Genomic DNA, 25,103 nt, shown 5'->3' on the forward strand with positions numbered 1-25,103 from the left:
TCGGGTCACGGAATCGGATGTGCGTCATCGCGGGCTCCGCCGTCTCGCAGCGTATGTACGTCGCTGCGCAGCTGACGCCGGGACGTGCTTGCCGCCGCCGCCGCCGCCGCCGCAGCCGCCACCGCCTGGGTGAAGCACTATGGAGGGAGCTTCGGCCAAGCGCTGGTACTTCACCCGGGAACAGTTGGAGAAGAGCCCGTCCCGTCGCGCCGGCATCGACCCGGACAAGGAGCTGTACTGCCGGCAGCAAGCAGCCAATCTGCTGCAGGACATGGGGCAGCGTCTCAACGTGTATCCTTCCCGCCGCGCCGCGGCCTAGGCCTCGGGTTCGCTCCGCTGGGCCTCGGGCTCTCGGTTGGGTCAGAGACGGAGAAACATGGAGACTGGGAGCGGGGCCTAGCGTTGCTTTGTTTTCGGGGTTTGGGGACCGCGCAGTCGGCCCAGGATGCCAGCGTGGGGGGGGAGAGGACACTGTTTCCGTGGGGGAGGTGAAACGTAGTCATTTCCCGCTCCCCGGCCGGCGACCTTCTGCTCAGCCCAGCGTGTGTAGTTCCCAGACCTAGTGTCTCTTTCCGGCTCTGCCTGTTACCCTTTGTCCTAACAGCTTATTTTTTTTGAACCGGCCGAGCCTCGGCTTTGGAGAATCGGTCCGCTTCTACCCCAAGGGGGCTGGGAGAAAGGTTTCCAGATCTTCAGCCGCCTTCCTCCTTTTGTGAAGACCAGTCGAAGGGTGAGGCAGGGAGAATGGGGACCCGACGGTTGTGAAGTAGAATGGTTCAACAGGAATTGCTTAAGAGTGGTGGACTAGAATTTATGACCCAAGTGTTTTGGGTTAGTGACCTGACTGTAAAAACACTGGGATGGCCTGAATTAACCCCTAATTTTGTCATTGTGCCTACTCCTTCCACCACTGGAAATGGTCAGAACCCCTCTATTAACTCAGTTGGTGATAAACCTTATTTGAACTCAGTTCAGTTCTGGGTGCACATTATAGAAAACGTTTGTTGATTTCAAAGCTTTTATTTACTATTTTATTAATGTTATAGCTTCATTCAGTTACTTATATAAGGACCCTGAGTGCGGTTTAAAACAATATTAACTGTGCTAACTTTCTTTCAGTTTACTGATTCTGATCGATTTGGACTGGATAATCTACATTAAAGCCTCTTAACCTGTATTAGGTTTCTGGCTGTCTGGATGGGGGGAAAAATTAAATCTTTGTCTTCCCTTAACAGCAGATAGAGAGCTTGATCCAGCAGTCAAGAACTGGTTTCAAATTCAGCCTCACTTATTAACTAGGTGAACCCTGGTCAAGTTTCCTTTAAGTTTTAAGTACATATCTTTATTCAGAACAGGGAAAAACTATACTAGTCACTAAATCTGAATCCTATATTTTGGTGGGTTAATAACATCAAATTTATATATGAGAGTATAAATACTTTTTTAGATTGGAAAAGCAAGGATTCTCTTCGTGGTTGGTCCCTTCCTTACTGGAAAAGTGATCTTGTACTAAACTTTAGTTGTCAGATTCTGTACTGAGTCATTTTTTTTCTTGATAGAATTGATATTGAAAAGTAGAGGGGAGCCTCTTTTCTGGCTGACTTGACCACTTCTAAACATTGTCAATAAAAGCATTTTATTTCTTTGTAATGGATAATAGAATGACTGGGAAAGTTAGCTTGATTGAAAGGTTTAGCTAGGTTGAAATTGTTATAAACAAGCAAAGATGGGATTGAATTCTGGTGGTGCAGGAGATTTCCTAAGGATGTTTTTATATATCAAAAGTACACAGAATTTCAATCCCATGGAACTCTTAAGTGAGGAATCTCCCTCAACAATTCTTCTGTAATTTAAAGAGTTGTAACTTCTATATCTTATTGTTGCTGGGGGCACTGTGAGGGTAAATGGCTTACCTGTTGCTACAGAACCAAGAGACACCTATTATTTACATGCACATCATGTACTATGTACACATATTTTAATGACTTGCTAGGAACCAAACCCCCTCCCCCCAAAAAAACAAAACTCAAAGTAAATTACATTTGAATACTAACATAAAAGTATATTACCCAGGTTTAAAACATGGATTTTGATATTATAAATGTTGCTGCTGTAAAGATTTGGAGGTCCTGACATGCTACTGATTCTTGATTACTCACATTTTGAGAATTTTACTTATTTCAAGAGTTATAGTGTTAGAATAGAAAACTTTGTCTACTATTTGACATTTATTTATTGAATAGATTTTTGAGTACTTAGTAATCTCACAGAATTGTGCTAGGCTTTTTGAATGATAGAAAAAGTATAAAGTCTTTCTAACCTCAATATAATAATATAACTACAATTAACTGGAATAGAAAATTAAAAGTGATACTTTCAATTTTGCAGTAGACAATAGGAAAAAATCTCATTGACCTGAATCATAGGGTCCTAGATTTATCACTTAGAAGAAATTTAGAGATCGCTGAATTCAAACCCTTCATTTTAGAAAAGAGAAAATGGGGATCAGAGAAGTGACCTTAAGAATGCATGGAAGTCAGGAAGGTTCTAATATCCCAGCATACAGTAAATATATCACAACATTTGATGCTGTGCCTTTGTGGGTCTTTAGAACAATTTTTCTTTGGTATTTTAATTTTTCCCCCAGGGTCACATTGTATAATTCTAACTTAATTTTCCGTATGTCCCCAGGACGTATGATTAAACGGATAGATTATATTTTTGATGTTGACGGAATTACTTTTATGCTCTATTGGTCTTTGAGGAAAGTAGAAGATTGTTGAATTTTTGTGGGAACTCTGGTCTGCGTCTTTCTGCTGCATTTAGACTTAACTTAAATCTGTTAGCTCTCAACTGACCATCAACACTGCCATTGTGTACATGCATCGATTCTACATGGTCCAGTCTTTTACACAATTCCATCGAAATGTAAGTATAGCTTTACAAAGGGTAGAGTGATAGATGGAGGTTGCAAATAGAGACAGGTGGTGCTTATTGTGTGCCAGACACTTGCTAAATTTTTTACAATTACCTCTTTTGATGGAGAAGTGTATCTAATGCCCTATGTTTGGGATTGTCTGTACCTGATTTTATTTAACCTAGAGATGATTTGGAAGAGGAGTACATTGAAACCAATTTGGTTTCAATTCAACAAACATTAATCTCCTACTGGCATATTAAAGTTGCAAGTGATAAATTTAAGCCATGTTGTTTTTTTTGCACAATGGTTAGTAAACTTGAGGAACTTTGAAAGTAATAGAGAGATAATAGACACTCAAAGTGATTTCCTTGATATAGTCCCATTGTCTTCTTGACTGTAAGGCTGACTCTAGGCATTACCCCCAAGGCTGCTGCTTAAGAATGTGAATAAACTGAAATGAGTTTAAATAACTTCAAAGAATTTATAGAAAGTGGGCAATTCTAGGCAGTGCAGTGGATAGAACACTGGCCCTGGAGTGAGGAAGACCTGAGTTCAAATCTGGCCTCAGACATTAATAATTACCTAGCTGTGTGACCTTGGGCAAGTAACTCTTAACCCATTGTCTAGCAAAAATATGAAGGAAGGAAGAAAGAACTTATTTAGGGATGTCGTGTTAGCTTTTTTTCTAGTTAAATTTCAGGCAAGTTAATCAATTGGTTGTCTATAGGGAACATCTAGGTGGTGTAAAAATCCTAAACTTGGAAGTAATCCTTCCTCAACACTTCCTGGCCCTTTAACCTTGGGCAAGACACTTTACCTTTCTCTAAACCTCAGTTTTCTCATTTGCAAAATGGGGATAATAATAGCACCTACCATACAGGCTTCATACACATGCACAATGTAAGTGAATAGGTGAAGCCTTGTTTTCTTTCATGGAGTTCTTCATGATCTGAAACTAATATTGGTACTGCTGGATGAAGGGGTTTACAACAGATTAATAGATTTTTGAGGAACATAGCCTTAAACTTTATCCCTGTGCCACAGTCCTGACAATACTCACTGCTTGAGGAAAAGAACCTTTTCTCTTCTAGTTGAAAAATATGGCCTCACGTGTCAGAGTGTTTCAAGGTAAAAGGGAGTAGTAGGGAGGGGAGATAGTTTGGGACACTTTAGAGAGTGGAATCAAGGACTTGGACATCCTGTCTTTGATTCTCACCACCTTTGTGGCCTGGTTTTGACAAGTCATTTAACTACCCTGAGTCTCAGTTTTCTCCTCTTATCAAATGAGGATTTTAGATTAAATGTCCTCAGGGGGTGACTAGGTGGCACAGTGGATAAAGCACTGGCCCTGGAGTCAGGAAGTACCTGGGTTCAAATCCAGACTCAGACACTTAATAATTACCTAGCGGGCCTTGGGCAAGCTACTTAAACCCATTGCCTTGCAAAAACTAAAAAAAAAAAAATTAAATGTCCTCTTCTGTTATTGTTTTAATTGGGAAAACTTGAACTTTTTTGGACTTCTTTCCCTCAAATGAGAAAATGTTTCTGGAATTTGTTTCCTAGCAAAACTTTTATGAATACTATACAGGCATTTGTGAAATTCTTTTGTTCCTTAAGTAAACCTCAAATTTTCTCTTCTACAGAGAGAAGAACATAGCAGTTTTTCTATATTAAAAAAAGTACAAGAAAAAAACCCCTCTTTTGCCCTGCTAGTCTCTATAGATACTGTCTCTTGCCAATGGGAATGGTGTATAGCTTCTGCCTCTATTGCTCCCAGTCCTTTTATAAGCCATTTCATTTTTTTCCCCCTACCTCCCTATCCCCATTTTATTGAAGCTGCCTTTGCAGATAAAGACCTCCTTTTTGCTTAACTTTTGTGGTATCTGATAACTAGTGACCATCTTTATTGAATTTCTTTCTTCCTTTGGTGATATTGGCTTTGTTTTCCAAGTGAGCTTTCCCTATGGCCTTTCCCTTTTTCTTTTTTACACTCCCTTTTAGAGAAGTTGTCTTTTATTGGTTTGTTACCACTATTATTCAGATAACTTCAATTCTAGAATTCTAGCCAAGTCCCTTCTCTATAATATCAATTCGGTACCTCTGGGACATTTCCACCTTGTTATTGTTTCAAAATTAAAACTTCCTACAAATCCCCACTACCTGAAGGGGTGAGAAGGGGGGGGGGGATTGACTTGTAGTCATATCTTCCCTCACATTTCCACTCCTACCATCCTAAATCAAGCCTTTATTTTTAAAAAAAAGTCATGAACAGAGGATTTTGGGAAGGTGGTAGAATAAGAATAATTTAAAATAAAGCTTCAAAGTTATGTGATTATGTTTAAAAGTCTGGGTAAAGTAGTTAATCACCCAAGACAACTCATGAGGACATTAGAAAAAACCTAATCCTAGGATTGATGGTCTGGCTTGATTAAAGTATAGCTTCCTCTAGGCAGATAACACAGAATCAACAAACAACAAAACTTGGGATCCTGTCTCAACCTCAGCTTCAGAAACTCACCAAAAGGGGCAGCTAGGTGGCACAGTGAATAGAGCACTGGCCCTGGAGTGAGGAGTACCTAAGTTCAAATCCGACCTCAGATACTTAATAATTACCTAGCTGTGTGGCCTTGGGCAAGCCACTTAATCCCCATTGCCTTGCAAAAAAAAAAGAAACTCACCAATAGTGGGGGGGGTGGGAGTCAGATGGGAGTTGGATGGTAATGTTGGAAGGCCCAGGGTTTCAAGTGTGCAGATTAGACATGGTCCCAGGCTGTGTCTGCGGGAAAAGGGAATACAGGTTAGTGAGGAAGGTGGAGGTCTTGCTGCCTATGGACATTTGTGGAGTCCCTGGTTTTGATTCCAAAGCAGAGGGATAAACTGAACCTTGAAGCTCCTGGAGGAATATCAGGGAATTAGAGCAATTGCAGTGACAGTGTTGCTGAGGGATCTAGTTTTTGCTCAGGGGAGGAGACTGCCTGAGGTCCAACTTTTAGACAAAACACAGAAAACAACAGCACTAAGAACCTAAAACCTCAGACATCTGACTCCTAATTAATGCAAAAACTAACAGCCAAGAAATAAAGCTCTTTTTTAAATACAAGTAAGCAAAAGAGAAAGAGAGCTAATTTGGTGATAAACTCTGGGTTCAAATTTAAAATTTAGAAGAAGACAGTAAAGTTAAAACATAAGTCCCAGAAGTTTTTAGAAGAGCTTAAAAAGGACTTTTGAAATAAGAGAAATTGATGAAAAATTAGCAGAGAGTAAATAGGAATAATAAAAGGAAATCAAAAAAATCATAAGTCAACTAGTTGAAAAAAGATCCAAAAACTTAAAGAAAAATTAAAAATTAGATTAGGCGAGCAGAAGCTAATGCTGTCATAAGATGCCAAAAAAATAAAACAAAAACAAAAGAATGAAAAAACAGTGTTAAACTTCTCATTAGAAAAACTGAACTGGAGAACAGATCAAGAATAGATAATATAAGAATTATTGAACTCTGAAAGTTGTAATCAAAAAAGTCTAGGCAATATACTTGAAAAAATTATTAAATAAAATTGTGCTAAAATTTTAGCATGAGAGGGTAAAGTAGAAAATTTGCAAAATTAACTATTTACCACCTTAAAGAGATCCCAAGATGAACACTCAGGAACAATATCGTAGCCAAATTTCAAAGCTACCAGGTCAAGGAGAAAATACTACAGACAACTAGAGTAAAAAATAAACATTGTGGAGTTACAGTTAGGATAAAGCAAGATTTTGCACTGAAGGACATGGAACAGTATATTCTGAAGAGCAAAGGACCTGGATTTGCTGCCAAGAATACTTTACCCAGCAAAACTGAGTGTAATCTGGCATGGGGAAAAACCCCAGACATTTAATGAATTAAAAGACTTTCATGTATTTGTGAGCAAAAGACCAGAATCGAATGAAAAATTTGACCTACAAGAATCAGGAAAAACAAAAGATAAAGCATTAAAGAGTAATTATAAAGGATTTAGAAGGTCAAGCTGTTGCCATCTCACACGGGAAGATTTTATTTGTAATTCTTAATCATTACTTGGGGTTGAAAATGCAGGTTATATAGAAAGCTTGGGGGTTGAGTTGAGCATGATGGGGAATGGTCTAAAAAAATTTGGAGGGAGAGGTAAAAATGGAGTACCATGGAGGCAGGAGTTGGGGAGAGATTGGTTAAAGACCAATCTTTAGATTTAGAAGGTTTTAAAGTTTTTAACTTAAAAAAAAATAGGACAAAAGGAGGTAGAATAAGAGAAATTCGGAAGGCTGTATCAAGAAGTAGGATTAGAGTAGTAGTCTTAGAAGGAATGGGGATTAAGGAGGCAGTGATTAAAGTAAATTAGATTTTTGAGGAGGGATAGGGTGAAAAGGGAGAGAAAGATAAACTGAAAAAATAGGATGGAAGGAAATACACAACCAGAAGTTATAACTTTGAATTTGAATAGAATCCCTAAAACAGAAGTGTATATGAGTAGCAATCATGACCTCAACAAAATTAAACCATAGATTTTAAGAATTGAACAGGGAAACTGCATTTTAATAAAAGATAGCATAGATAGTGAAGTAGTATCTATGGATAACCTATTTGCCCAAATAACTATATTTGGCATCCAGATTTTTAAAGGAGAAGCTAAATGAATTACAAGTGGAAATAGCAAAATTGTACTTGTGGGAATTTTAGTCTTCCTCAGAACTGACTAAATCTTTTTTTCTTCTCATTTTGTACAAATAATGTTTTTTATACATTAATAAAATATTCAAATATTTATTAATAAAATGAACAAAATACCCCCCTCCCCAAAAAATATAGACTCGCTTGAGCGATAAATGGGAGAGAAAAAATTAAAATTAAATAATACTAATAATAATCATAGGTATGGCCAGGTGGCGCAGTGTGGCACAGTGGACAGAGCACCAGCCCTGGAGTCAGGAGCACCCGTGCCCAAATCCAGCCCCACGCATCCAGCAGTCACCCAGCTGTGTAACATGCAAGCCACCCCAACCCCATTACCCTGCAAAAACCAAAAAAAGAAAAAGACTTAAAATAGTAATAGGGGCGGCTGGGTGGTGGACAGAGCACTGGCCCTTGAGCCAGGAGCACCCAGGTCAAAATTCAGCCTTGGACACCCAACGATCACCCTGCTATGCAGCCCCAGGGTGGCCACCCAGCTCCGTTTGCCCTGTACCCCCCCAAAAAAAATAATAATAAAAAAAATGTGCTTCAGTCTGTGTTACAACACCATCAACTCTGTCACGGGTGGATCACGTTCTTTAGGATAAATCCATCACAAAAGTTACTTCCGTATTTTTCCACTGTTGCCATTGCTGATTGAAACTCCCTCCATTCATACTTCTCCACTACCATGTACTATATTTTCTCTCTCCTTTCACTCTGACTCTGCTGTAGGGTAGCCGAGTGGCACAGCAGACAGATCCCGGGCCCTGGAGCCAAGAGGCTCCAAGCCCACACATCCACCCAGCCCTATGTCCTGGACAGGCCATCTAATCCCAGCCCCTTGCAAGAAGTAAAAAAGAAAATGTGTTATATTTGACCATTCTCCCCCCCCCCCATGGTCCATCCTCTCCTTTATTCACATCCCCACCCCTTCCCCCTGCTTCCCGCTCCTCCTTACTCGAGATGTCTACACCCCATTGAGTATATATGCTGTTTCCTCTCCTAGCCATCTCTGATGAGAGCAAAGGTTCCCTCATTCCCTCTTGCCTCCCCACTTCCATATCATTGCAGTAGCTCATTGTAATAAAAAAAAAATCTTATGTGAAATATCTTGGACTATTCCCCCCCCTCTTTTTTCTTTCTCCCATTCCATTCCCTTTTTTTTCTATTGACTCCATTTTTACACCATATTTTATCTTCGAATTCAGCTTTCTCCTGTGCTTGAACTATAAAAGCTCTCTCTACCTGCTCTATTAACTGAGAAGGTTCATATGAGTATTATCAGTGTCATTTTTCTATGCAAGAATACATGCAGTTCAGCCTCATTAAGTCCCTCATATTTCCCCCCTCTCCTCCAATCTCCATGCTTCACCTGAGTCCTGTGTCTGAAGATCAAACCTTCTGTTCAGCTCTGGCCATTCCAAAAGGAACATTTGAAATTCCCCTGGTTCATTGAAAGTCCATTTTTTTCCCTGGAAGAGGACATTCAGCCTTGCTGGGTAATTCATTCTTGGCTGCATTCTAAGCTCTTTTGCCTTCCAGTATATTGTATTCCAAGCCCTATGATCTTCCAGTGTAGTTGCTGCTAAGTCCTGTGTGATCCTGACTGCAGCTCCATATTTGAACTGTGTCCTTCTGGCTGCTTGTAATATTTTCTCTTTTACTTGGGAGTTCTGGAACTTGGCTATAATATTCCTAGGGGTTGGTTTTTTGGGATCTCTTTCTCTGGGGGATCGGTGGATTCTCTCCATTTTTATTTTGCCCTCTGCTTCTAGGATATCAGGGCAATTTTCCTGTAGTAATTCTTTGAAAATGATGTCAAGGCTCTTTTCCTCATCATGACTTTCAGGTATTCCAATAATTTTTAAATTATCTTTCTTAAGTCTGTTTTCCATATCAATTGTTTTTTCAATGAGATATTTCACATTTTCTTCTAATTTTTCATTTTTTTTGTTTTGAAGTATTGATTCCTGATTTCTGTTAAATTCATCAATCTCCCTGAATTCTATTCTTTGTCTGAAGGATTTGTTCTCCTCAGAGAGTTTTCTTATCTCTTTTTCCATCTTGCCAATTTTGCTTTTTAAAGCATTCTCAATAATTTTTTGGACTGTTTTCTCCATTTGACCTAAGCTGGTTTTTAGCATGCTATTTTCTTCAGCATTTTTTTGGGTTTCCTTGACTAGGCTGCTGACTTCATTTTCATGTTTTTCCTGCATCTCTCTCCTTTCTTTTCCCAGATTTTCTTCCAACTCCCTTATTTGATTTTCAAAGTCTTTTTTGAGCTCTGTCATAGTCTGAGCCCAATTTCTGTTTTTCTTGGAGTCTTACAGGAGCTTGTGCTTCCTCATCTTCAGCCTGAGTATTTTGATCCTTCTTGGGCTCATAGCAAAGTATTTCTCAGTGGTCTTCCTCTTGTTTCTCTGCTTGCTTATTTTCCCAGCCTGAGCCTGGTTTTGGGGTGCTTCCTGAGCTTTTGGGACACTCCCACAAGGGTCTCAGTTTGTGAGGCTCTGTCCTCCCTCCTGGCCTGTGAATGACCATATGTGCCCCCCTCTGCCACGGGACTGAGGTGGGCGGGGGCCCTGCTGTTTTATGGGGGGGGGGGGGGGGCTAGACTGCAATCCGGATCTGAATGTGTTCAGAGCCCCAGAGTCCTGTTCCAGGGGCAGAGGACAGAGCTCTGCAGTCTCTCTCTTCACTCTCCTCCCTCAGCTCAATGGGCACATGCCCTGGGGGGCTCCTGCTTACTGGCTCCGCCTGCTTCTGTTTCCAGATCTGGGCTGCCAAAAGACCAAACTGCTCCCTGTGTGCCCTGAGGGCTGGGCTCCACGTGCTCGCTCTGGCAGAGGTCCCCCTCTGTTCCCCCACTTTGTGCCCAGTGCTCCCCGGGGTGCAGCTCAGGAGACTCCCTCGCTGCTGTGAGCTGAGGCTCCCAGTGCCCTGGGGCTGCCTCCGGGAGGCTGAAGTTCTTTTATGGAAAGATGGCCCTCCGACCCCGGGGAGCAGAACCTTTCTGCTCTTTTCCAGGTTACCGTAAGTAGGAGAACTGCCTCTCTGGGTCCCTTTGTGGGTTCTGTCTCTTGAAAGTTTAGAGTCCTTAGTTTCAAAGTTTTATCAGAGAGCGACATAGACTGGATCCCTTCTTGTTGCCATCTTGGCTCCACCCCTCCTCAATAACTTTTTGAACTGTTTTATCCATTTGACCTATGCTGGTTTTTAGCATGTTATTTTCTTCAGCATTTTTTTTTTATCTCCTTGACTAAGCTGCTGACTTCATTTTCATGTTTTTCCTGCATCTCTCTCATTTCTTTTCCTAATTTTTCCTCTATCTCCCTCATTTGATTTTCTTTTCTTTTTTTTTTTTAGGTTTTTGCAAGGCAAACAGGGTTAAGTGGCTTTCCCAAGGCCACACAGCTAGGTAATTATTAAGTGTCTGAGACGGGATTTGAACCCAGATACTCGTGACTCCAGGGCCGGTGCTTTATTCTCTGTGCCACCTAGCCACCCCAATAGATTCTTTTAATGATTATAGGCTATCAAGGAGTTTTTCTTGATAATTTCATGACTTTCAGATAAGTAGTAATTTTTAAATTCTCTCTACTAGATCTATTTTCCAGAGCAGTTTTTCCAGTGATGCATTTTACATTTTCTTTTATTTTTTCAATCTTTGCATTTTTGTTTGACTAATTCTTGATGTTGCAGAGTCATTAGCTTCTACATTTCTAATTCTGATTTTTAAAGAATTATATTCTTCAGTTAGCTTTTGTAGCTCCTTTTCCATTTGGCCAATCCTACTTTTTGTTTGTTTGTTTTCAGTAGGCTATGGGATTAAGTGGCTTGCCCAAGGCCACACAGCTAGGCAATTATTAAGTGTCTGAGGCCGGATTTGAACTCAGGTACTCCTGACTCCAGGGCCGGTGCTCCATCCACTGCACCACCTAGCCGCCCCCAATCCTACTTTTTAAGTTGTTTTCTTCAGTCAATTTTTTTTTCCACTTGGCCAGCTGTATTTTTTTAGAAAGATTTTATTTATTTTGAGTTTTACAGTTTTTCCCCCATTCTTGTTTTCCTCCCCCCAATCCCCACTGGAGGTATTCTATTAGTCTTTACATTGTTTCCATAGTATGCATTGATTTCAGTTGAATGTGATGAGAGAGAATTCATATCCTTCAGGAAGAAAAATAAAGTATGAGAGACAGCAAGATTATATAATAAGATAATGGATTCATTTTTCCAATTTGAAAGTAATAGTCTTTGGTCTTTGTTCGAACTCCACAATTCTTTCTCTGGATACAGATGGTATTCTCCATTGCAGATAGCCCAAAATTGTTCCTGATTGTTTCACAAGTCTATCAAATTTGGTCATCACTCCTCATGCCAGTTGTATTTTTTAAGGAATTGTTTTCTTCATTGAATTTTTGTCCTTCCTTTTCCAGGCTGCTGACTTTCTTACATAATTCTCATTCCCCTGCCCCCCCCCCCCCAAAAAAAAATTTTCTTCTACCTCTCTTACTTGATTTTTAAAATTCTCTGAGTTCTTCCAAGAAGGTTTTTTTGGGCTTGAGACCAATTCATATTCCCTTTTGAGGCTTTGCATGTAGGCATTTTGACATTATTATGCTCTTAATCTTGTATCTTGATCTTCCTTGTCATAGTAGCTTTCTATGGTCAGGACTCTTTTCTATGTTTTACTCATTTTTTAGCCTATTTTATGACATTTAAAGTTGAGTTCTGGGGCATAGGATGCACTGTCCCAAGTTTCTTTCAGTGGGGATCAGAGACCTATGACTGGCTTTCTACACTGGAGCTTTAGGTGATGGTGGCTAACTCACTGCTCTGGGGTAGTCCAGGTTTCTGTAGCCTGGCAGTTGGCCTTCTGCTCTGAGACTAGAGGCTTCACTGCCTGCTAGGCCAGAAGAGGGTTTTCGATTGGTAATTGTGCTGTGACTTAAAGCCCTCCCTCCCACTGGTTTACCCAGATACTTCTGCACAGGGCTGCATTCCCCAAGTGAGACAGTTCTTTCCTGAATCCTTAAAAGTTATTCTAAGCTGGAATATTGTTTCACTCCTCTTTTTATGAATTCTGTCATTTCAGAATCCAGTTAGAGACTTGATTTAACATTGTTTTCAAGGGTAAATGGAGAAAATTGAGACAATTTCCTGGATTCTATCTACCACCACTTTGACTCTTCCCCCCCCATGGAATAATATAATAATAATATAAACTAATTAGATTAATAGAAGGAAATACAATGTGCAAATAAACCTAAAAATTTTTTTTAGAAAAAGAAGTTGAACATGCTACAAAAATGAACTTCCTAAGGACAAAATATCAGAACCGGTTGGATTTACAAGTGAATTCTACTAAACATTTAAAGATCAATTCAAATATTAAATTATTTGAATAGGCAAATAAGGAATTCTATGAGACTTTTTAGAAAACAAATACAGTGCTGATATTTGAACCAGGAATAGTAGAAACTGCCTGATTTCATTAATGTAGATGCAAAAATCCTAATAAAATACTATTTCATAAACATCAATGGTGACTAAGTGGAATTTTGTACTAAGAATGCAGGGATAATTTAACATAAAGAAAACTTAACATATTTGATTATATCAGTAGCAAAAATAAGAAAAGTCATGATTATATTAAGAGATAAGATTTTGATAAAACAATAGTACTCCTTCCTATTAAAAACACTTGTGAAAGCATAGGAATGAGTTTTTCCTTAAAATGATAAGCACGGGGTGGCTAGGTGACATAGTGGATAAAGCACTGGCCCTGGAGTCAGGAGTACCTGGGTTCAAATCCGGTCTCAGACACTTAATAATTACCTAGCTGTGTGGCCTTGGGCAAGCCACTTAACCCCGTTAGCCTTGCAAAACAAAATGATAAACATCATTAGCAAACATCTATTTGTAATGGGGATAAGCTAGCAACCTTCCCAGTAAGATCAGAAGTGAAATAAGGATATCCATGATCTGTCATTTTCATTTATTGTATAAGAAATGCTAGCAATAACAGTAAGATAAAAAAAAGGAAATTGGAAGAATCAGAATGGGTAATAATGGCATATTTGTTGAATCCTAAAGATTCAACTAAATATTAATTTAAGGAAAGTAGAATAGCAAATAAACCCACATAAATCATCAACATTTCTATATATCACCAACACATTCCTGCAGAGATAATAAGTTATACCATTTAAAATAATTGTAAACAGTATGAAATACCTGGGACTGTGCCTGCCAAGTTAAACCCAGGAACTACATGACCATAGTTAGAAAACATTTTTCATACAAATAGATGAGGAAAAAAATGTATTGACCTAAACATAATAAACTTCATTAGGAAGAACAAAGGATCTAGATGGAATTCGGGGGGGGGGGTGTAAAGGAGAGGCTTGACAGTACCAGATCTTAGAACTATTAAAAGACAGTAATTATCCCCACACCCCTTGTGACCAGAACCAAAGAATTGGTGGTATGTGCATAAATCTTTTTGGAAATAAGAAGCTCCATAGCTAAATTCATTGAAGTTGTTTCTCTTGTGTTATTCACCATGAAATTGTTTATTGAGTGGCCACCTTGTTTCCAGGCCCCTTCTAAAGATTCTTCCCCCTCATCCTAACTTGCCCATTTCCTGCTTTTTCTTGTTCCATCCCAAGATAGCTCATTAATGGAAAATAACAAGTGGCAAAAAGTCTTACCCATTATAATTATATATTTGTACATATATATGTATATGCAGTTTTTTCCCTGAAACTTTAAAGCAGAGAATTAACTAGACCATCTTACCCATCTCTGCCTTGAAGAAAATCTTTATTAACACACGTGGTTGGTTCACAAATGGTTTTAAAAACTGTCTAGAGAAGCACAATCCTCATGAATGGCTGAAGCTTTGCATCATGAGTATCTTATATTAAAAAAATCAAAGTGGTACAATTTGTTTACACTGAAACTTTCTAAATAAACTCTTTAAAAAAAACTAATTATTAAAACAATCTGGGACTGGCTAAGAAATAAAAAGATGTATCAGTGGAACAGTAAACATACAATACACAGAAGTAAAATTCTTGTAGAAATCTTGTATTTGACAGATATAAAGATGTAAACTTTTTGGAATAAATAGCAAAATTTGGTAAGAAATTTTTGGGAAAAGAGGAGCAGGTAGGTGGCACAGTGGATAGCCCTGGAGTCAGGAGGACCCGAGTTCAAATGCAGGCTCTGACACTTAATACTGAATAATTGCCTAGCTATGTGACCTTGGACAATTGCCTTAAATAGATAAAATTTTTAAAAAAGAAAAAAGCAAACAATTTTTAAAAAAAATTTGGTTGGGAAAACTGACAAGCGGTCTGGTATAAATTGGATCGTTCTTGTATGTAAAGGGAGATAAAAAAAATATTAGATGAACATGGAACATATTACCTATTCATGTATAGATAGGAGAATTTATAAATACTGTGAGAGGCGAAGGAATAATTTTGATTACATTCAGTTTAAAAGGGTTTATACAAATAAATCAACCCTAACCAATATTTGAAGAATAAAAGATAAATGAGAAAAAATTTCAAAGACAGTTTCTTAGAAAAAAGATTTTATATTCAAATTTTGAAAGAGTCATTCCTCAACTGATGGTCAAAGACTATGAACAATTTTTTGATGAAGAAATTGTAAACTGAATAGCTTTCAGATTGGCTTAAAGGATAGAAGGACAAAGTGACAAATGTTGGAGAGGATGTAGGAAATTTGGAACATGTTGAAACTGAACTAATCATTGTGAACAGCAATCTGGGATTATGCCCCCAAAGTTATAAAATATATATATACCCTTTGACCCAATAATTCTACTTTTCTAATTCTCAAGGTGATAAAGGAAAAGGGAAACAAATCTCTATGTTCTGAAATATTTATAGTATATATCTTTGTGGTGGTAAAGAACTGGATTTTGAAGGAATGCCCTTCACTTGGAGAATGGCTAAGCAAGTATGATTGTGATGGAATACTATTGTGAAATAAATGATGAGCTGGTTAACCTTAGAGAAACATGGAAGTACTTGAATGAAATAATGAAGAATGAATTGAGTAGATTCAAGAACATTGTATACAGTATATCAGCAGTATCATTTGAAGAGCTGTGATTAAATTATTTTGAGTATTTTAAATACTCTGTCAATTATAAAGACTGACAGAAATGCTTATTCCAGAGAAAGAACTGATAAATAGAATCATGCATAGTATGATTTTACATGTATAAACATCTGTTAAATGGTGACCTTCTCAAGTGTTGGGTGGGGATGGAGTAAGAGGAAACGGTTTGTCAAGTGTAACAAAATTAAAAATATTAAATTTAAAAGATGCATGGATTGGTTACTAATCTATTCTTTCTAACCTTCCTCTCTCTGTTCATCTTATGTATTATTGCCTATTAGATTGATCTTTAATTATTCACAAATCCTGCATCATAATAAAACTTTGTCAAGTCATCTGCCCTAGCACATCAGTGATCACTTTGTGTTTATGTGATAAAATCTAAACACAAACATTTTCTTCCAGATAGTTTGGTTCTGTGACTTTGCTGTGTCCCTTCTACTTTTCCACTATTGTTCATACTATACTCATCCTATTTCACTTTTCAGTTATTTTTTTAGTGCACCTCTTGAAATAAGCTATCTTTAGGCTTTCCCTTTCCATTTTGCCTTCTGGAATCTTTTTTTTTTTGACACTATCATTTCCATGCAATTTAGATCTTTTTCTCTCAAATACTTTCCATCTCCTTCCATTCAGGAGAAACCTGGCTTCCTTCAGAAGACACTGCATCCCAGCCACCCTCTCCAGAACTGAGTATCCCTTATTCTGTCATTTATAAACTACCCTCTCTTTGTTGCTTTCATTTAGCAATCCTTTTCTTCTTTGAGACTGTCTCCATTAGTCTGTTATTCTCTCAAGATACTCCTTGGAGTATCTCATCAGTTTTCTTATCACCCAATGAAGTATTAAGTCCCTTCTATATGTTAGACACTGTATTAAGGTGCTAGGGATACAGGCAAGAAGAGTCAAACACTTTCTTCACACTATAAAGGGGGAGACAGACCATATAAAAATAGATATTAAGTATGAAGTTATAAATACAAAGTAATTAATGTAGTTACAACAAACATTAGGAGAGCTTGATGTTTTCATGTCTCAGCTTGCATCTTAAAGGAAGAGGGACTATCTGAAATTGGAGCTTTGGAAAGAATGCTTTTAACTATTAAGAACAGAATTAAAGATACAGTTGCGGGGGCAGCTAGGTGGCTCAGTGGATAGAGCACCGGCTCTGGAGTCAGGAGTACTTGAGTTTAAATCTGGCCTCAGACAATTACCTAGCTGTGTGGCCCTGGGCAAACCACTTAACCCCATTGCCTTGCAAAAAACCTTAAAAAAAAAGATATAGTTGGGAGATGGATTATAGTATCAGTGACCAATGAGGGTAAGTCCAGGTTGTATAGGGTTAAAACAGTTAAGCAAAGGGATTTATATTCTAAAAGCAGTAGGAAACCACTGGAGTTGGTTGATCACCTAGTCAGATCTATCTAATTTTAAGGAAAATTTCTTTGGCAACTGTTATGGGTGAACTAAAGTGAGAAGAGACAGGTAGACAACCGTAAGTTGCTACTATTCTAGTGTACAGATGACAAGTGCCTTGGACTAAGGTGGATGAGTGGAGAGAAGGGTGGATTCAAGAGGTTTTGTGAAGGATGTATTGTAGAAGCATCAAAATTTGACAACTGATTGGATGTGTTTGGTGAGGGAAAATGAGTAGTTCAGGATAACGTCAGAATTAGAAAATTGAAACACTAAAGTGATGTCGGTTCTTTTGAGACAAATAGGGAAGTTTGGAAAGATAAGTTAGGAGTTAAAAATGTTTCCAGGACATACAGTTTGAAATACCTAGTAAGGAACTGGTGATTCAGGACTCTTAAGGAAGAAATTGGGACTTGATGTATACACTGTGTCTCCAAAATCTTAGAGGTCTTTTAAATTAATTAACTATACTAACCTTTTTGGAAAATCCTCTAGATCTGTATAGAGGTGATCATTAAACCCACTGGAACCAGTGTGATTACTTTGTAAGAGACTGTGTATATGAAGAATAATAGAGGACCTAGGATAGAACCTTGGGAAGGGGCATGTTGTGAATAAAGAGCCTGCAAAGGAAATTTGGGAAGAAGCTGTAGACATGTCAGCAAACTAGAAGAGAATTACAAAAAAAAGAAAAGTATTCAGGAATAAAGTGTCATATATAACTGATAGGTTGATGAGAACTAAGAAAAGACTGGCATTAAAGAAATCATGAGCTACTTCAGAGGGAACAGTTTCAGTTAAATGACCAGTTATAAACTGAATTATCAGAGGTTAAAGAGGAAAGTGGAAGCAATTCAAAGAGTTTGAGAAAAGAAAGAGAAATAGAGTATGAAAGTTTAAGGGGTTGTAGGGTCTAGTGAAAATTTTTTGTATTTTTAAGGATTAGTGGAAAATTTAGAATGTTTGACAGCATTAAGAAGGGACCAATTGATAGAGGTTGAAGATTTTGTGAGGAGTTGGGGAATAGAATTGACTAAGGATGCTTTTTGCCATATTAATTTGGAAGGGTTAGGATCATGTAGAGAGTCACCTTTATCAGAGACTGAAGAAAAGAATAGTGGATGATTTCAATGAGTCTTGAGGTAATAAGAAAGGCTCATATTAAATGGTTGCATTCCTCCCACCCGCAATAAAGTAAAAGGGAAAATACTCCGTTAAAGTGAGAGGAGGTATAATAGTTTTCTCACTGCTTTGACTTGCTCATTTTTTTCCTTTGCAGTCTTTTGGAATAAGCCTCGCAATCACATCATTTGATTGAAATTATTCTCTTTACAAAAAATAAAAAGTCATTTAAATGATATTTTCTAACTGGAATGAATAATGTGTGTATGTGAATTTGGAATGGATTGTGAAATTAAATATAACATCTGTGTTTTCAGTCTTGCTTGTTAGTATTATATATGCAATATATAGATATATTTCATTAAGCCCCAGGAGCATATTTATCCCAAATATATAAATTGAAAGCTACCTAATATATTGACATGTACAATTTAAATATTCAATTAATAATGCTTTTTATATGAATGATGACAAATGAACCATTGGCATTTTTTCTAATGCTTTATTGCAGCTCTGAAAGCAAATGTATGAAGAATAAAGTGAAAAAATATATATACAATAAATATTCATTTTAAGAAAAAATGAATACTACCTCCTACTGGCCTTTAATATAAATATTTTATTTGTTTTCTGATTCTGGTTTCTACGAATCATTTTATAAAATTTTATATTTTGCAATTTCTCCCCCCTTTTATCTCCCTCCCCCCAACAGAAGTTAGTCTGACAATCTTTATATTTGTTTTCATGATATGCATATATCAGAACTGATTGTGTTGAGAGAAAAAACATATCCTTAAGTAAGAAAGCAAATATTAGAGATAGCAAAATTATGTAATATATAAGATGACTTTGGGGCAGGAGGTTGCAAGGCAGTGGGGTTAAGTGACTTGCCCAAGGTCACACAGGTAATTATTACATATTTAAGACCGGATTTGACTCAGGTCCTAACTCCAGTGCCATTGCACTATCCTCTGCCACCTAGCTGTTCCCATAGGATGCCTTTTTTTTTTAAAGATTTTATTTATTTTGAGTTTTATAATTTTTTCCCCTAATCTTACTTCCTTCCCCCCACAGAAGGCAATTTGCCATTCCTTACATTGTTTCCATGGTATACATTGATCCAAATTGAATGTGATGAGAGAATCATATCCTTAAGGAAGAAGCATAAAGTATAAGAGCAAGATCAGAAAAATAAGATATCAGTTATTTTTTTTTCTAAATTAAAGGTAATAGTCCTTTGTCTTTGTTCAAACTCCATAGTTCTTTCTCTGGATACAGATGGTATTCTCCATTGCAGAGAGCTCCAAATTGTCCCTGATTGTTGCACTGATTAAATGAGCAAATCTGTTGCTGTTAGGGTGCATGATGTTTTTCTGGTTCTGCTCATCTCACTCAGCATCAGTAAACAAATCGTTACAGGCTTCCCTGAATTCCCATCCCTCCTGGTTTCTAGTAGAACAAAAGTGTTCCATGACATACATATACCACAGTTTGCTAAGCCATTCCCCATTTGAAGGACATTTGCTTGATTTCCAGTTCTTTGCCACCACAAACAGGGCTGCTTTGAATATTTTTGTACAAGTGATGTTTTTGCCCTTTTTCATCATCTCTTCAGGGTATGAGACCCAGTAGTGGTATTGTTGAATCAAAGGGTATGTACATTTTTGATGCCCTTTGGGATAAGATGACTTTTTAAAAATTGAAGATAATAATCGTTGGTCTTTGTTTAAACTCCATATTCTTTTTCTGGATAGAGATGATATTCTCCATCACAGTTCCCCTAAAATTGTCCCTGTTTATTGCACTGATGGAATGAGCAAGTCTATCAAGGTTGATCATCACTCCATATTGCTGATAGTGTGTACAGTGTTCTTCTGGTTCTGCTCATCTTGCTCAGCATCAGTTCATTCAAGTCTTTCCAGGCTTTTCTGAAATCCCATCACTCCTGATTTCTAAATAGAACAATAGTATTCCATCACATACATATACCATAATGTGTTCAGGTATTCCCCAATTGATGGACTTCCCCTTGATTTCTAATTCTTTGCCACCACAAACAAAATTGCTATGATTATTTTTATATATGTGCGGGGCTTTTACAAACCCTTTTCATGATCTCTTCAGGATATAGACCCAGTAGTGGTTTTGCAGGATCAAAGGTTATGCACATTTTTCTTGCTCTTTGGGCAGAATTCCAAATTGCTCTTCAGAAAGGTTGGATCAGTTCACAACTCCACCAACAATGCATTAGTGTCCCAGATTTCCCACAGCCCCTCCAACATTGATCATTATCTTTTCTGGTCATATTGGCCTTTGCTGTTCTTATCCTATTTGATTTCTCTGCATCTTTTGATGCTGTTAAAACCTCCTCCTGACTGTTAATCCTCCCTTGACTTTTGTGACAATGCTTGCTTCTGGTTATCCCCTTATTTGACTGCCCCTTAATCTCTTTGGCTAAGCAGTCATTCATTGTCAGTGAAGATCCTTCTGGCCACATAGCTTTGTTGTATTTTTTTTGTTGTTGTTGTTGTTAAATATTTCTGGATTACATTTTAATCCAGTTCAGTGTGGGCATTTGACACCTCTGCTCTAAGACTGTCATGGGGTCTCTTTTCTGTCTTTGCTCTCTTAGTAATCTCATTTGCTCCCCTGAGTTGCTACAGATCTATAAATCCCTCTCTGATCTGTGACCCACATTGCCAACTGCCTTCATCTGAAAGTTCCAACATCATTTAGTCTATCCAAAGGTATCTCCTTTAGAGGATCTTAGAAACTGATTATCTCCTTTTCTTAACAACTCTCTCCTTCATCTTGCACTCATTCAGACCATATCATTGTTCTGCTCAAAAAATCTTCAGTAACTCCTTATGGATATCTAGGATAAAATACAAATATTTCAGTTTAGTAATTAAAGCCCTTCACAATTTGGTTTGAATCTGTCTTTCATATTGTTTCATGTTACTTTCATACATTCCAGTTCCTGCTCAAATTTAACATATTAGCTATATTGTTGTACCAGACATTTCATTCTCCTGTCTCTCAAAAGGACCCTCTTTGAGCCACCTTCTCTTTCTGTACGTCTTCAGACTGCCTTATAGTTATTTACTTAATGTATCTCAGTAAAATAGTGAAATGCTTTAAATGTTCCTTGAAGGATGGGATTATTTTGTTTAATCTTTGTATCTGCAAGGCCTACTTAGCACAGTGTTTGGATACAATTGAATTGAACCATTGTCACAATTGAACTGAATTTTTCAAAATGGCACAATGAAATTTAGTGAAGGAAGAGTGCCAGAAGGAAGTGATTCTGGAAATGTTAACTGAGGAATTAATAAAGAAGAGTGGACACTTGAGGCAGAGAAAATTACATTGATAAAAGTCTAGGCAGTGTCAAGGCAGAAGTTGGATGGGGTGACATGCAAAAAAAATGATTTGATGGGATTTCATAATGTGATACAAGTTTGAAACTACAGGTCTTGAATGGAAGTTTTTAATCCTGAGTGTAACTCATTAAAAAATTATCTTTGTGGTATGGCATGAAATAGGGACCTGGTTTTTTTAATTATTTTTTTACAAATGCTATAGATTCAAAGTTAGTCCTTTGTGTTTCATATCCTTTTGTATTCTTTTTTGGATTGATTTAACCATAACAAATTAATCCTAAATTAATTTCTCCCTCTTGTAAGCTTGCAGTTTAGCCACATCTCCTAGTCATAAAACAGTAAAATTATGAGATTAGATACTCAAAAAAAGTCTTCATGTGTCGGTTTTAGCTTTTTTTTTATTATTGCAAGGCAATGGGGTTAAGTGACTTGCTGAAGGTCACACAGCTAGGTAATTATTCAGTGTCTGAGGTCAGATTTGAACTCAGGTCCTCCTGTCTCCAGGGCCAGTGCCACCTAGCTGCCCCCCAATTTTAACTTTAAAGAAATCTTAATGCCCTTATGAATAGTGAACTTCTTAGTAAATGTAATATTTAATTCTTACAGTTTATACAGGAACATACCTTATAGTTCCATGATATCTTTATTATCATGGATAATAGAAGATTGATAATAGTAGAAGATTATTTATTTGTTCAGTGTAAGTCATAAATGTCTGTTGTTTTTGAAAGGAGTTTTCTTATCTCCCCACCCCCCCATTTTTTTCATCAACTCAAAATCTTCATTCTTCTTATGAATGAGATTAATGCAGTACCCAAGGCCACCTAAAGTTGGTGATGAACAAAGAGAATAGTGGCACATATAAAAAGTTTCATGACTTAAATTGTTTCAATAAATCTAGGCTACATGAAAAGATTTTTCAGCTTCGTTAAAATATGCTATGCTAGAGAAAAATTACTGAATTGCCAATTTGTAAAATAGAAATAAGATCTCTTATTTTGCCAATTGCTATATAGCTTTTTCACATAGTGCTATAGAATTAATAAAAATCCAGTAGAAATCCAAATATGTAAATATAAACCCAAACTATTGATATTGATCATTGAAGTGCTTAGAATTACTCTTTAGATGAAAAAAAGATCCTTTATTGTGTGTGTGTGTGTGTGTGTGTGTGTATATATATGGGGTGTCTGTGTATGTAACCTATACAGAGAGGAAAAAACTTGGATAATATTGTCTTTAATATATAGTTTAATTGATGTTACTTTGGTTTCAATGTTTGGTATGAATTGCCATAAGGCTTTTTTGTGTTTTACCTTTACATTTTATGTTTGGCCTAGAGTTTTAAGATAATGGCTAAGTAGACTAAGGATGAGGTACATATGAAGGACAACTTTTAACATAAAATACTAACGTTTTTCTCTACAGGTTGCCTGTGAGTGCTTAACTAAAAGTAACGTCTCATGCAGCCAGTAGGAATAATTACAAAAGAGACATATAAGATTATAGCACAAAACATGTTTGGTTTTTTTTCCCAGTGGACTTGGTGTTAGAAATAAACATCAAATCTCTCTTTTCCACCCCCATTAAGAGTGTTGCTCCAGCAGCCCTTTTCCTGGCAGCTAAAGTAGAGGAACAACCACGAAAACTAGAACATGTAATCAAGGTAGCGCATGCCTGCCTCCATCCTCTGGATGCACTTCCTGACACAAGAAGTGAGGTAAGAGATTGTTTTTTAATTGTGCCTTGCTTTATTTTTCTAATAGCAAATGTGTAAATTGAATTCTCAAGTGTACAATGGGCACTGGCTGTTAAAAGGAATCTCTAAATGAATCTTAAAACATTTAGAATTTCTTGCAATGGGTTTCCCCAATCAGAGCACATCTTTACTGACTTTAGTAGTCAGAGGGAGGCATGTGTGGGATAAAGACACCTAAAATAGGTTCTTTACCATGTGGAGAAAGGTAGGTTTATGCATCATCTCCCTAAGTGTTTTTTTTGAGTCATGGATTTTGTCTTGCATTCCTTTGCCCTCTCCTTTTAGTTTCTACATCAGAACAGCTTTAGTTGGAAGTTGTGAATATTCTTATAGTCTAAGGCTTCTGGATTGTCATTAGCAAGCAGGAGAAAATCCCCCTTTCCCTCAAATACTTTCACATCTTTATTTCATATGAATCTCACAAAGGGTAGGTGGACAGGGGCAGATGTTTTCATTTTTTTGTAAGGAAAAATGACACAAAAAAAGTTGCCTAAGATTTTACAGTAATTTGTAAAGTTGAGTCTATAGACCAGGTCTTTTGGCTCTCAACGTGGTGTACTTTCTCTTAGACCATGTCATTTGCTATATGGAATTCTTCTGAGGATTAATTAACATATTGCTCATTCCTCACAACACTTTTCCTTACCCTCTCTAAAAGAGAAAGCTTTATCCAGCAGCAGAAGACTTGAGGCAAATTTGTTAATGTTTGGTAATGTCTTTTATGCCAAAATATTATTAGATTCTATTCTGGAAAACGAATTGGACCTCATAAGACTTTTATAGTAGTCATCTTTTAACAAAATAATATATTTTAGCATTTGGCCCTCTCATTTTAGGGGAATTTTTGATAATTCCCTCTAAGGGTCTTGTATGGGATAAAGATTCTACTCCCTGTTTTTCCTGGTTATCCCAAGAGAGATTGTTATAATTCTTCAGGCTTTATAGAGTGCCTCCTCGTGAGTAACCTGCCTGTCCTCTCAACCCCAGGCTTACCTGCAACAAGTCCAAGACCTGGTCATTCTAGAGAGCATAATACTGCAGACCCTGGGTAAGTTTTAAAAGCGGACGGGCTGCCACCTGTGGGCTTCACCCAGACTGTGAAGAGTTTGCAGAGCTGAGGGCCTAACCTAACCTATGTCCTGCTTCACAGATGAAGGATAAATACACCTGGCCCCTGAAAAAAACAAGACCTCAAACAACGGATTCCTTACAGGCTTTGTGGTTCATATTTGCATTTCATATGATTTTCAGGTTTAATATGCATTTTTAGTCTTTTGATAAATGGCAGCATAAAAATGAATCCAGGTCTACAAAACCTGTTTGCTTTTCTCCCACAGGTTTTGTGTTCTATTTGGCCATTGGGCTCTGAATATTGATGTTTGTCTTTACATTGTAAAAACCCTTCTTCTGGGTCTTGTGACCAGCCTGGACAGCAGAATGGGAGGCCAAGAGACTCCCTTATAGGTATTGCATTTGGAATAGCACTGATATTTGTTTATCGTCAGTGTTGTGACTCTTAAAGGCTAATTTAGTAGGCCTTTGAATTAGAAATTTACTATTTTTTATCAAGTTTTTTTTCCTGTTCTTTCTCATGAGGCAAATTTGCTGTGTGGTTTATCTTACCATACAAAGATGTGTTGTTGAAAAGTTGATTGT

General features: G+C 37.5%; 1 protein-coding gene across 2 annotated transcripts in view; it reads left to right on the top strand.

Moving 5' to 3' along the window:
- The first annotated feature begins 106 nt into the window (after positions 1-106).
- The window catches only part of CCNT1 (cyclin T1), a 34,473-nt gene continuing 9,476 nt past the window's right edge, over positions 107-25,103 (top strand). For both annotated transcript variants that reach the window (XM_074226060.1, XM_074226062.1), the window contains exons 1-4: positions 107-291; positions 2,847-2,928; positions 23,280-23,408; positions 24,435-24,495. In XM_074226060.1, coding sequence (XP_074082161.1) covers positions 140-291; positions 2,847-2,928; positions 23,280-23,408; positions 24,435-24,495 — 424 coding nt within the window. In that variant the 5' untranslated portion in view covers positions 107-139. The remainder of the gene's footprint in view (positions 292-2,846; positions 2,929-23,279; positions 23,409-24,434; positions 24,496-25,103) is intronic.

The sequence above is a fragment of the Macrotis lagotis genome, chromosome 2, assembly GCF_037893015.1.
Source record: "Macrotis lagotis isolate mMagLag1 chromosome 2, bilby.v1.9.chrom.fasta, whole genome shotgun sequence".
NCBI classification, from domain to species: domain Eukaryota; kingdom Metazoa; phylum Chordata; class Mammalia; order Peramelemorphia; family Peramelidae; genus Macrotis; species Macrotis lagotis.